The sequence below is a fragment of the Lepidochelys kempii genome, chromosome 19 (assembly GCF_965140285.1).
Source record: "Lepidochelys kempii isolate rLepKem1 chromosome 19, rLepKem1.hap1, whole genome shotgun sequence".
Classification (NCBI taxonomy): Eukaryota; Metazoa; Chordata; order Testudines; family Cheloniidae; genus Lepidochelys; species Lepidochelys kempii.
The window spans coordinates 8,405,601-8,419,880 of NC_136398.1; the positions used below are offsets into that span (position 1 = coordinate 8,405,601).

The 14,280-nt window shown below is 49.9% G+C and overlaps 1 protein-coding gene across 1 annotated transcript in view; it reads left to right on the forward strand.

Moving 5' to 3' along the window:
* The window catches only part of GRHL3 (grainyhead like transcription factor 3), a 30,109-nt gene extending 21,262 nt beyond the window's left edge, over positions 1 to 8,847 (forward strand). The window contains exons 14-15 of the mRNA XM_073317570.2: positions 566 to 630; positions 7,988 to 8,847. Of these exons, the coding sequence (XP_073173671.2) occupies positions 566 to 630; positions 7,988 to 8,102 (180 nt within the window). The 3' untranslated portion in view covers positions 8,103 to 8,847. The remainder of the gene's footprint in view (positions 1 to 565; positions 631 to 7,987) is intronic.
* Positions 8,848 to 14,280: the final 5,433 nt, after the last annotated feature.

Here is a 14,280-nt window from a genome sequence, read left to right on the forward strand (position 1 = left end):
CCAAACCTGCTCAGAGCATCATCAAAGTGCTTATGATGCTAGAAGCCTTTGCAGCTTGACCCAGAACCTCAGCAAAAGTCGTGATTGGAAGGGATTCAGGGCTATCGGAGTCAGACATGCACTTTCTGTTGGTAATGGGCAGCATCAAACCAAAAGCTATAAGGTGCAGAGGCTTTGCACAGGTGCATTAGTCTCTGTGCGCATGAAGTTGCAGGGCTGGGGCCCAAACGGACCAGATGGGGAAAGGAAGGGAAGGGGAACAGAGTTGACTTCCCAAGGTCACGTACCGCTTCCGTGGTGGAGCCAGGAGTTAACATCCAGGTCTCCTGATTCCCATTCAACCGTGCAGCATCAGCAAAAGGCCAGGTTACTGTAGTAACCCCAGTATAAGCCGCAGTGTGGTCGATCATTGCTCTAGCGTTTTTTATAAGGAGGCGGCGGGGGGAATTCCTGCAGTGAGGAGTGACCCAAAGGCAAAGATCCCTTTTATTTTATCTGCTGGAATTTCATTTTGAATGTGCAAAAAAAAAAAAAAGATTGTAAAGTGTCACGTTTTCTCCTGCAGATTTCAGAAAAATATGGGCTGCCTGAAGAAAGCATCTATAAAGTCTATAAAAAATGCAAACGCGGGTAAGCAAATCTCTGATCTGCATTTGCACTGGGCGCCTAGGATCTTTGTACCCTTGGGTGCCCTGCCACGGGATGAAACCGTATTTTAACAAGATAATAAATACCAAAGCTATGTGAGGTCTGTGCCATTTGGGGCATGTAAAACACAGAATTCTTTCTGCCCTTTAAAGATTTGGGATAACGTTTGTTTGTACTAACTTTATTTTGAGTGGTGAAGTCTCCTCGGGAAGGGTGTGTGTGAGGGGGAGTTGGCTGGGTGGTTTAATGGAGGATCTCTCAGAGTGAAAGCCTGAGCTTAGAGTGAATTTATCTTATCTCAATCTGCGAGGGACAAATGTTTGCTTCTCACAACTAGTGTGCATAACTGGCATCAGGCCTTGCCCGGATCAGGACTGGCCAGTGTGGAGTCTGACTAGCCTGTTGGGCTGCAGAGAAAACAGCAGGGTTAGAAAGCTTTGCATTGTGTTCCACTGACTCTTCACAAGGGTTAGGTGCAAACAGGGCACCTCCTCTCCCAGTTTTGCCAACTCATCAGCCATCATTCGCTACTGGAGTGATCCACAGCCATGGGAGTCCTTCCTGGACTCTGGTAGGTGATGGTCAGACCCTACATATGAACACGCACCCTGAATTTATAGATGACCCTGACAGAATGAACGTTAACATGGATTTAGACATACATTCCTGCCTTGATTAAGAAAAGGATTTGTATCTCCTGCTGAAAGCAACACTATGAAAACGCGTTGTTCTTTGATGCATTGGTTTGATGTGCTAGGGACAACAGGCCCTGTCTAGAGCAACCTTCCAAGCCTGAGCTAAGTCAGTGGTAATGAAGGTTGTTACCATCTGTTGGTGGTTTGGTGGCTCATGTGAAATGAGTCAGAGGGGGTGAGTCTCACCTGGTTCCAGCATGTTCATATCACAAAGCACCACCTCTGTAGGTTCTAGCTGGCTCCCAGTGTTGATAGTCCCAAGGATTGACTAACCCCTAGACTGAACTCCCTTCTCTCCCCTATAGGTGGTCCCTCCAGATCATGGTTAAGGTACATTGAGCAAGATCTTCAGCTGGTGTAAACTGGTGTCACTGCATTGACATGAACGGAACTATGCAAATTCTCACCAGCTGATGATCTGCCAATCCATTATGGAATTCAATGGAAAATAAAAATTCAGGGGTGATGTAAAAAATTTCCAAGAGGTCTCTGAGAACTTTGGGCTCCATCTCCACTAACACTGGAATGAATGAGACTGGGAAAGTCCTCTTAGAGTCTGCCTTTGATAACCACACAGGGTTTGTGAAGGCAGCTTTAGTCAATGTCCGTGTTGGACAGTATTTTACTCTGGTACTTTTGATTCACACCTTTGCCTGTTAGCTGTTAGAGATGGCTCCTTAATGACTTCCTGGAAACAAGCCGGTGGCCTTTTCACTCCCAGGGTTGAGTTGTCCAAGAGTTTCCTTCAATGACTTCAGAAGAGTAAAACTGTCATCATGGTGATGTCTGCACATCCTGCCGTGGCAGTGTGGGAGATTAACTTCAAGGACAGCTCTGTCCCTACCCTGCCCTACAAAGTGATTGGAGGACTTTTCACACAACGCACAACTGGCCATTGCCAGGGGATGCTGTAAAAGCCAAACAATTATTTGGGTTGAAAAGAGAACTGGATATGTTCATGGCAGACAGGTCTATCAACGGCTATCAGCCAAGATGGTCAGGAATGTCACCCCGTGCTCTTGGTGTCCCTCAGCCTGACAACCAGAAATTGGGAGTGGAAGACAAGGGTAGCTCATTCCATAACTACCCTGCTCTGTACACTCCCCCTGAAGCTCAGGTATGAGCCACTGTCGGAGACACAATACTGGGCAAGATGGACAATGGGTGACCCACTGTGGCAGCTCTTATGGGAATAGACACTTTGAGGGGTATGCAGCACTGTCAGCTTGTTCTCAGCTGATCATTTGATACTGTAATAAAGCTCATGAGAACGGGTTTGCCATGCAGCAGGACTCTCACTAATCTTCTGTCAAAGGGCTCATGTTGCCAGACAAAGACTACGTCGAGTGCACTTTCATTGTGCCCTACCCACCTCTGAGGTGCTTGTTGTGTCTGGAAAACCCTGGTCCTGGGCCACCAAGCCGCAGCTTGACGTTATTGTGTACTGTTGTAATTATAACTTGGGAGCAACGAACAGCAAATAATAGCAATGCCCTCCTCAGAGACAGAGCAAATAGCTTTGTTAAGCTGCCATTGTCTGAAAGGGAGGCTTTGATTGTTGAAGTTGAAGGATCCCTCCTAGCCACGAGGTGATCCTTAGCCTGGAAAGAGATCAAGAATTTCACCTGAAGTTATTGTACAGCATCTTGCTTTCTTTGCTAAGTAACCCCAGAGAAAAAAGTTGAAGATTGGAGCTGGTGCTGCAGGTGGGAGATTGGGTTGTTTTGTAACCAAACCATGTGCAAAGTGTGATTTTGAGGTGTAATCAGACCTGATAGGGAACACCCCCCGATGACAAACATGTCTCCCCTATGTGGAAGAGCTTGTGCTTAGGCAAGGTTGGGGGAGCCTGGGGAAAGGGCTTCTGGGAATCAGCCTTTTCTTAGTTTAGACTAAGTGATTCTTGGAGGACCTCACTGAAGGTGAATCCAAACCCCAGTCAGTGATCTGCCTGAGCATGCCTACTGCTGCTCTCCTTTCGGTTCCCGGTTCAGCCCCAAAGCTGCTGCTTCGGAAATTCTCTTTCTAAGGTAACCTATGACTGCCCCCAAGATGCTGGTGGGGAGGAGAGTTTTGCTTTGTTGAGAGTTTGCAGGGCAATATGGCACTTGCTGAACATAGCTTCTTTGCAGATCCTGCGCAGCTCTGGGGCATTAGCTGAAACACTCTTTAAACAGGCCTTGTTACTCCAGCATGCTGAGATATGTGCAGATGAAGCCAGCTCCTGCTCTCTGTTTTCCTAGCAGTCAGAGACACCGAGTTATAGCTGGCGTCTCTTGTACAATTGTGGAAGTGTTAATCACATGTGAAAAACCCTTCAGGGCTTGATCCCTATTGGCAATGGGCAGGATCCTCCACTGGTGTAAAATGGCATAGCTCTGTTGACTTTAATGGAACGACATGGGTTTACACCAACTGGGGATCCATTGATTTCAGTGGAGGGGTGCATCCCTGAGAACGAGCTAATTGCTATTTTCCAGAACGAGTTCTGAAATAAATAACTCTGAACCACTCCCTTCCCCCAGTGAATGAGGAAAGACTCATCCACTGCCAGGCTTATTTTCGTAAATCTAGACAGTGAGTCCTCCACGCACACACAGCTATGATCGCACCTTGCAAGCACCAGGGACTGCCTGGAAAATGAATGAATTGTTTTTACTGGCACAGGGCCAAGTTTTAGCGCAGAGGGAGACAGGAGAATTAGATTGACGCCAGTTTGTGCATTAGGTGGTTTTGGTGACGGGGCTCCTGACAAGCGTCTAACAAGGCGGAAGAAACCGGCCCAGAATGTTGGCAGCGGCTAGCGTGTGCCGGGGGTAGGTTAAAGTGACTCTTGCTGCTGTCCTGTTCTGCTGAGGTCGGTGTGAGGAGGTCTGAGTGAAGTGGGCTTCCCGGGTGGGTCTTCTAACATGCTCGGCACTGGTGTCTGCCTGGCAGTTTGATATTGAGGTCAGTGGGAACAGAGCAACAAGCCCCGTGGGCGTCAGAAAATCCCATCCCACGGCTCAAGGCCCAGGGGCAGGAGGGTGCTTCAATATGGGTGTAGCTTTCAGCAAACGGGTAGCCCTGACTGGGACCGGTCACATGCTTAGAGTTAGGAGGGAACCTGAGCCTGTTCCTGAATCAAGGCCTTAAGCGTCAGCTTGGCAGCCCTGGAGGCTGGCATCTTCTATCCAAAGACCAAGATAGCATGGGCAGCAGCAGTGCCAGTCTCCCCACACCCCCCACACACACACATCTGCCCTCCTCAGCCCTGACATGAAGGAGCTCCTTCTGAAAACCAGGGTAGCTCATCCCCTGTTCGTACCATCAATGGCCTCTCTGCTGAGACTGACCTCTGGGATGCCTCCTGTGATGTGGGCTCCAACCAGCCATCAGATGGTAACTACGCTGTTACTGCTATCTTGAGTCAGAACTGACTACGCTACCTGGCTGTGTGAATCTGAGTCCCCTACCCAGATAAGTTCCTGTGAGGCTGGGGAAGAAAGGGTCCTGTCTGGTTGCGGGAACCACCTATAACTTGATTTTTGTTTGTTACTATATCTGATATGAAGTAATGAATGCTTGGCAGATAGAATCAACCAGGGGTTCTTATCCCTGCCCAAATCAGAGGAACTAGGAAATTAAAAGGCAACACATGTAAAGCAGATCAAATGAAATACTGTCATATCCAACTTGTAATTAACCTTTGGAACTCATTGCCACCAGTTATTGTTGAGCAAATATCTTACTCAGATGCAAACTCTGCTACAATCTATTAGATCTTAGGATATTGTGAAATGTTTCCTGCTCTCCTAGCCTTAATTTTCCTTTTGCACGATTTCATCCTATTGCTTCACCCTAAGCAATTCTCTTTTTCCTTGGCGTTTACTTTGTGGGCCTCAGCTGGTATAAACCAATGTGGCTCAGTGGAACAACCTTGATTTACCTGGATTTCTCTTCAGGACTTACCTGAGTCTTTTTGATTGAGAAATCGGACTGGAAACCCAATAGCATGAGGTTCGTGTGACTCCAACTGCCTTGTGTCTAGGATGAATTGGAGAGAACTCGTGTAACTTTGTGTCCAAAGATTCTCCTTCCATGTTGGTCAAAAGTGCAGAGCAGCTTGAAGAAAGTTGACCCAAATTTTCCCAGTCTCCCATAAAGCTTGTGTCCGATTCAGACCTAGATGAAGGTTCGATTCAGTTAATAGTTTTAATGTTACTCAGCATCTATAGTGGACCTTTCACCAGAGGGTTGCTAAATGCCTGATGTAGGCAGGTAGCGTCCCCATTCTACAGATGGAGAAACTGAGCTGATGCAGTGATTTGGTCAGTGTCACACAGGAAGTTGGTGGCAGAGCTGGGAATAGTCTCCCCGGCCCCCTGCTCTAACAACTGGACACACTTGCCTCTTTTTTGAGTCCGAATTGGTGTGTTCACCCACTCTTATCAGTGGGTAGCACTTTCAAAGCTGAAATAAGCCTGGGTGGGACAAGACGCCTCCAGACTGGGTGCCTTTCCCAGCTGTAGGTGGATGAAATATGAAAGACTTTTTGGAGAGGCTTCATTTGTCATTTAAAGTCACCTTGGTTTTCGGTTGCGTAAGGCAGCAGCGTGGGACACACCTGTGTGACACAGCCCTAGACTTCCACTCTGTGTTTAAAGCAGCATGCAGCTGTCTACATCTGGGATGACTGGAGTCGGCTTACAAAGCAGAACTCCTAGTACAAAAGTGGACAAGCAATTGAAGAATCTAAGAGGAGGGTTGGGGGATTTTGGCAGCTGGGTAGATTGTCATCCTACTCCATGACGGCTTTGTTTCTGCCCCTGCCTATCCACTCACCTTTCTATCTGCCCCTACAGCCTCTGGATCTCTGTCCTCTCCCATGTTCATTGCCAAAGAGGCTGGGGCCTCCTTGTTGTGTTTGTGTAACAGCTACATGGCTCTGGACAAGTTACTTTGTGCCTCAGTTTGCCCATGGGTCATGTTTAATGCCCTCCGCTGAAAGGACCTAGATATAGGAAATCAGCCTGCTTATAAAGCATTTTGAGATCTTCTGAAAAGTGCAGAGAAGAGCAAATTATTGAGTTCCGGTCACAGTTCTAAAGCAAGTAATTAACAAATCTGAATGAAAAGGCAAAACTTGCCCCTTCACCTGCTTGATGCACTTCCTGTTTTAAAGGCAATCTGACATTCCTTGAATTCTGCACTGTCTTAGAATGGATGGGCCAGATGCTCTGGTGCTGTCAACTGATGTATCTCCATTGACTGCCAAGGGACTTTGACGATTTACACCCTCTGAGGGTCTGGCCTGTCCTCTGTGCCTGACAAATTACTAGATTTGCTGGAAACTGAAGCCTCTTATTTCTGAGTATTGCACAGTTAATGCTATTGCCCCATTAATGATCCCAGTAGAGACCTGGAGGGAACGTGCTCTGTGCAATGAAAGATGGTTTGTTCTCTTTGCCGCTTCCAAACGGTTACAAGCTCTTCCTGTGATTTATGGGAATGTACCTGTGTGAGGCCCTGTGACATCAATTATATTTTAATGAGGAACTCTGGTATGACGGGGAGCCATGGCCTTGGCTTTAAATCAGCTGTTGAAATGCTTCTCCCCCTGCCCTTTATAATTTCTGGTTCCAAGCAGTTGATTTTATGACTGTCACTGAAGTTGTAAGCAGTCCACGGCCAGGAAAGATGTGGCCCCTTAGAAGGAGCCAAGAATTTGGAGTGCTGGCTCTCCTGCTGATGCTGTATGTTCAGGCTGCATGTGTTCTTCTCTGCAGTTGCAGATTAGCCACTGGGCCACTCCGCCCATCTAGCGTTCCTGCTGGGGACCCCGGGGTTGGGCCGCAGGGGCTTGCCCCACTCTGCCTGTCTGGTGCTCTTGCTGGAGAGCAGGGGAGGAGCCCCAACCATGCTCCCCAAGAGGAGCGCTGGGGTGGGAGGGGGAAGCCCCTGTGCCCCGACCCCTTTTCCCCCCGGCAGGTGCACGGGGGGGAGGGGCAGGAGGAATTCAGGCAGAAGGGATGGGGAGGGGCTCCCACTTGCTCTGGCCCAGGGCCCCACAAAACCTTAATCTGCCTCTGCCTCTCTGGGAGAACGGGCATACAGCAGCACTTACATTCTGCACAGGGATCTTGGCGGTTGTAAGTGGAAAAGACTCTCCCGGTCACTCCTCCGTATTGCAGCCCAACTCGGCAATGCTGTGAAGCCTGGGGTAGGATAAAGTGGACAATGCCATATTCTGTGTGTGCCTTCCCAGCTTGCCCGCTCCTGTAGTTAAATGAGCAAGCTGGCTTCCCAAGTGGAAATGAGCCACCCGACGCTTACCGCTGAGCCCCAGAAAGGAGCCAATTTGTCACAATACGGGTCTGATTACAAACCGGTTAGTAACAAGAACACATGCTGTTTGTATAGAGCTTTGCATGTTCAAAGCACTTTATAAAGGACTATTTGATCCTCCCCACACCTGTGTGGCCCAGGTAGGTCAGTCCTATTATTTCACCTGTGTGGAAACTGAGGCACAGTGCAGTGCAAGGCCACATGGCAAATTAGTGGGAAAGGCAGGATGAGAATTCAGGATGTCCCAGTTCCCACTGCTCTGCAGCCGAAGTGACTTTGAAATACGCTCCCCTAATCCAGTCTCTCTCCTCTCCTAGCATCTTGGTGAACATGGATAACAACATCATTCAGCACTACAGCAATCACATGGCTTTTTTACTGGACATAGTGGAAGCAGAGGACAAAATCCAGATCGTCCTCAAGGAGCTCTAAGGAGCCCGGGGCTGCACTTACGCTGGGACTTCTCTCCTGAAGCCGGCAAGTTGGACCCAGACGGAACACAACCTCACGGCTCGCCTCATTGCCTTTACTTGAACACATTCCCCTGGGCAGGGGGAGACGCTGGTTCTGAGAAGTGCTTGGACAATCCGTTCTCCGTGTGAACGTGGAACTTCTCTTGGTTGAATTTATTATTGTTGTTGTTGTTGTTATTATTATTATTTGTATTTTGTATTTTCTTCCCCCCAGGCAATAGGTCAGAGCGTCTGTTTCACGGTTGGAATAGCAGATCTGCTAACATGGCTGTCCAATGGCAGCCTACACATAGACAACGAATGCTTTTGTTCACCCTTTGTCTTGGCCTGCTGCTGCATCGACCACAGGCATCAGCTTTCTACTAAACCATTGATCATGCAGAACCTTCGAACAGCACCCAACCCGGGCTCATCCAAGCTGGCAGCTCCTCGCTCCAAAGAGACTTTCTCAGATGCATTTAAATGTGGCTGCTAAACAGATGCTGCTGGCTCTGGGCACGGCCCCTCCACCTCACCCCGGATGTAAATACTACTTGTCAGCCATTTGTTTTATACATTTCTAATGTACCCTTCCTTTTATATTTTGTATATGTATAAATATGCCTCGTTTTATATTTGACCCAGCACCAGGACACAGAGCATTTCAAAACCGGGCTGCTTCACATTTCCCCATGAACTCGTTTTTATAACTGTGTTGTTGGGTTTTTTGAATATTCCATAGTAATAAAGGTTCAGAGATGGAAAGTGGAAGTGTTCTTGCCTAACTCGGTGGGGCTTTGGGAGGAATAGGTAGGACCCATTGGGAAAGCGGGAGGGAGGCAGAGAAAGGATTGGAAGTTGTTTCATGTGACACGTGCTGGGTAATAACATGAAGACTCCAGGTTTGTAAAACTAAACTGGTTCTTTATGAAGAGGACCGTTCACAGAGAGGCTGCAGCCAGCATTCTAGCCATATGGCCACAGACTGACTTCCAGGTGTCTCCTCCAAACTCATCCTTTCTGCAACCTGTGGGTCTCCCTCCAAGTCTGTGTTACAGAATTAACACACAGCTCCTGGACAGAGCTCAAAGGGTGCTTAGAATCATCCAGTAACCCTCACACACCCCTGGGGTCGAATGGGGGGGATTATCTCCATTCTATGCATTGGGAAACTGAGGCATCAGCCCTACTTATTTCCTGCTAGGGATAATTCCACTATCTTTCTCCCCCCAACCCTCACAAGGCTCCATGGTCTTCCATCCTCAGACAACAGCCCTCCCTCAGTAGGGTTCTCCTGTGCCAGATGAAGTCATAGGCCCATGCCCAGGGCCTCAGCTCCTGGAGTCCTGTGATTATGGTATCAGATTCTCAGCATTAATTTTTAAAAAAAACATAAATGTCTAGTACTTGTGACTTGGAAGGAAAGTGTGAAAACATGGCCCAAGTGTAACCCGGGCAGCAAGTCTACCTGAGTCTCCTGAGAGCCTGGAACATGAGTTGGCCATGTGCATCTCAATGGGGTGTTAACTCCAAGACTCCCTGCCACCATTTCCGCAGAGGGCTTAGTGTGCATCAGGAGTAAGTAGCAGGCCCAACCGGCCTACATTCCAGCTGCTGAGGTAAGTACTGAAGGGCCCCTGCCAACAGGGGGATGAGGGGCACCGCTGCTGCTCCAGACATGGAGGGTGAGGGGATCCCCTGCTGCCACTCCTGGATGGGGCGAATGAGGCTCTTGGCACTGTCCCTGCCTCTGTGGGAGTGGAGGGGAGGCGCCCTGCAGCTGCAAGTGGGCCCACTGGGGTGGGGCCATGGGTGGGGCCCAGCTGGAGAAGAGGATGAGCTGGCCACAAGGGATCCTGTAGGAGCTGGGGGCCATTCGAGCGGTAGGATCAGCCCTGCCTCTCGTTCAAAAACTGCTTTTTGGTAATTTCCAGCCCCCTCCTTTCCCATGTAGTCAGGAGCGGAGCACAAAAGGGGGTGGAGAGGCATGAGGGGGAAGCAGATGAGTGGTGGGAAAAGAGGGGCACAAGGGGGGATCTGGAGGAGTCTCGAATAAATCCTCCCTAGCCCATCTACCAGGTTCCTAAAGCTCTGCTACGTCTTTCTGTGGATCCTGGTTACCGGACAGGGAGTCAGGACTCCTGGGTTCTATGACTCCGCTGTTCCCAAGTTGTTGTGGACACTCAGGCCTGTGCGCTCTTAGCTCCCCACGGTTTCCAGGGAGAACCCCTAGTGTGCCAGCCCTTCTTGAGGTCACCACCTCTTTGCCAGGGTCGAGCTGCCCTTGGACTGCTCGCTGCAATCCCCAGGGGAACCCTGTTACTGCAAAAGTCCTTCTCTCTCCTAGGGCCAAGCCGCAGGCTCCTCTGCCCCTGAGACTGCTCACCGCAGTCCCCGGGGGACCCCATTACTGCACAGTCCTTCTCGCTGGTCACACACTCCCAGGGGTTAACCGTCCCCCAAAACCGCTCCTCTCTGAGCCTTCAGCACGCCTGGTCCTCGTCAATCCCCCTTCGTTTTACTGCTCCCCAGTCACTTACTGCAGGAAGTGCCATCCATGGGGTGCAGTACATCCTACCGCTGCCACCACTTGTCACGGCGTCCCTGGGCGATGCTCTGGAACTGCTCCTCATGAAGCCAGACAGGATTCTGGGGAAGTCTCCTTTCTGTGAGCAGACTGTCTTCAGGACACACAGCTCACACAACTTCCACCTTCCTGGGTCTGACCTCGGAGCATTCAGCATCCTCTGCCCCTCCATGCGCTTCCCACAGCGAGTCTGCCCAGGCGGGGTCCTGGGGAAGCCAGAGGGTCCTGCACCCCAACTTTGCAGTCAGATGTGACTCTCAGCCAGCCAGTGAAACAGACGTTTATTAGATGACAGGAACATGGTCTAAAACAGAGCTTGTAGGTGCAGAGAACAGGACCCCTCAGCTGGGTCCATTTTGGGGGGCAGTGAGCCAGACAACCACATCTGCACTTCACTCCATGTCCCCAGCCAGCCCCAAAACTGAAACTCTCTCCAGCCCCTCCTCCTCTGGGCTTTGTCCCTTTCCCGAGCCAGGAGGGCACCTGACTCCTTTGTTCTCCAACCCTTTAGCTCTCACCTTGCAGGGGGGAAGGGCCCAGGCCATCAGTTGCCAGGAAACAGGGTGTCGACCATTCTCTGTGTCCAGACCCCTGCACACACCAGCCCTCTAGGGCTCTGCAACGATCATTCACCCTTATCCCACCCTCTAGATACTTAAGAACTGCCTAGGGGAAACTGAGGCACCCCCACACTATTCAGAGGAAACATTAAGAACGGTCCCACTTCGTCACAGCCTGGCTCTGCCCATAGCTCATCACATGACCTTGGGCAAGTCACTTCCTGGTTTAGTTGCCTCAGTTTCCCCATCTGCAAAGTGGGACTGAGCATTAATCCCGCCTTTGGAAACAGCTGTGAGGCCCCATAGCTGGAAAGTGCCATAGAAGAACTAAGCGTTAAAAAAAAAGTAAATGCCCAGTTAGTTTCCACTAAGCTTCTGGCAGTTTGGGGAGCTGGGGGGGCCAGGACAGGTGCACACACACTGGGGGCCAGGCAGGAGTGTGCGGGGAGGGGGGAGGCCGTGAACTCTCAGATTATTGGTTCCATTATCCCAGGGATTAATTTGGCCTGTTGCTTGGTCAGGGTAGACGACGTCTCTACCCTGACTCAGGTGGCACCGGAATGCAGCTAATCAGTACCAACAACAGGCAGGACCGTGGAAAAGGCACAGCCAGGTGCTGGAGCGCGCCGTGCTCCCTGGGTCAGAGATTGTCCGTGGTAACGCTGGTTCTCAACGAACCTTTCCTGTGGCCATGAAAGAGCCTCAAGTACTGATTCTCCTGCACTAATTCTAGTTCCGTGGTTATCGTTTTCCTTCTGCTGCCATTGGTGACGTGACTCTCCCATGTAGTTCAGGTGCATTCTCAATAGCTGCCATCGCCCACTGGAGGGACGGGGAGACACCCATGTGCAGATCAGGGGAGCAGAGGCAGTGGAAGGGGCGGGTCAGAGTTTTCGGAGCCTGCAGAGAAGTTGCCTGATCAGGTTAGGGGATGGGCTGAGAGGTGCAGTACAGATTTCTGGAGGCTGCAAGAAAAACGCATGGTTCTATTTCCCTCCCGTCATGTTGAGAGGTTTCTGTGATTATCATAAATCCCTCGGTGAGACAGTTGCCTGGCTGGAAAATCGTTTTGCCCACCCTCTGAGTGTATAGTGTTTCCTTATTGCCAATATTCCCGCCCAGTTCCGTGACTGGAAATGGGCACATTGAGGTGTACCCCTGCAGTCAGGATGGCACAGAGGAAAGGTTAGAGCCATTTTTCAGTGGGGGGGGCAGAGAACGGAGGGCAGTGGTTCATCCGTAACAGCTATGCCCATGCCTATGGCAGATGGATTGAGACTAGGCGCCAAATTTACCCCGGGTGTAAATCCACTGAAGTAGTGCAGTTAGATCAGGGATTAATCTGCCCTTGGAGTTCGATTCGCTTCTTCACACCAGTGCAATTCCATGGACTTTAGTGGGGTTCCTTGTGCTTGTCACCAGTGAGAGAGCAGAATAAGGTCACAAGCAATTTTAGGTTATCTACAACCAAAGGCAACTTGGGTGGCATTGTGCCACTTTGCACCAGCTGAGAATCTGGCCCGGAGTTTTGCCAGGTGGGAGTTGGTGCCTCTGGAGCTGCTGCAGCCCTTTGCACTAGTACAGCACAAAGCTCCACCAGTCCGTGCGGGGCGCGTTTCACGCTCGCTTTGCACTGGTCTAAGTGGCCACACAAGGTGTTGGCAGCGGAGGATCAGAAGCCTATTTTGATGCAAGCAAAATGTGAACCTGCCTTCATTCTGATCTCACACCCACTTTATATCGAGGAAACTCCACTGATTTCAGCAAATGCCAAGCTGATTCACATCCTTGTGAGAGCAAACCCAGCCCCTCCGCCCTCCCCCGCCCTGCCTAGGGTGGGTGTTTCGCTGACATTGCTAGCGTGCTCAGTATCGGTTCATCCCTTCCAGCAAAGGCGAGTTGCCGTACAGCTTGTGTGAAGCACAGCTCATAAGCATGCAAGAGCATTCTTGACTGGTCACCGGGAGCCCACCAGCACCTTCAGAAGGTTAAAGTGCTACCGAAGAGGCTCTGGGGCAGCAAGTCCTGAGGGTGGATAAAGGTCATGTGAAAGTGTGAGCCCACTTGTGTTTGCCAGGAGTTCATGATGATGAATGAGAGAAGCTTCCACTGAAGCAATATCCTGCTAGGTCCAGTTGGCGGCTGGTTTGTACTGACTTAAAAAAAAACAATTAATTCAAAAGTTTTTGACTTATCCTCACTTCCAGATCAGAAAAATGCATCCACAGCTGTCTCTTCATTTTGAAGGAGTGCTGCTTACGTTGCAAAAATTTTGCAAGTGCATCACACTTACACATGCCAAGACCTGACTGTGCGTGACAAATTGAAGTGCTCTGTCCTCAGAGCAGAAACATCACAGAAATACAAGCTTTCCCCCATATTGCCCTCCCAATGTGCCCCAATCCTGAATGCCACTGATCTCGCTATCTGTACAATCTGCTAGGAACAAGGTCAGTCTCCCCCCTGCATGGTTTCTCTGCAGAGTGCCAATAAGAGTGTTGTCACTTTCATTGCTTTTCCTTGTATCTTGCAGTTCCATGTAACTTTCATCTACCCTCCCTACCCTCCTTGGTTTAATTTCATGTCACTGTAGGTTTTTCTACACACAATTTGTCTGTTGCTATGGGAAGTGTGATCTCCTAAAATCCCAGACTGCCCAGGGCTTTGCTGGAGAGATGGAACTTACACGACACTCGGTCAGGATAGCATACTGTAAGGGGCGGACTCACCCTTACGCTGCCATCTATGCAGTTATTTACATCAGTGCAATGTGGGTATCAAATGGGGCCCTTTTGGGGCCAGCCTCTGAGCTGGAGTAAATCTGCAAATCTTCATTGACTTCGGTGGAGTTTTTTCTGATTTATGCCTGTGTGAGTAAGAGGAGAAACAGGTGAAGATAGACAGGTGCAATTCCAAACCTCTGATTGAATGCTCAGTTTTGGACAGCTGTTCCTACTCCCACCTCCTTTTGCTGTTGTTGATCAGTTGAGACTGCTCCACACAGGCTGCTA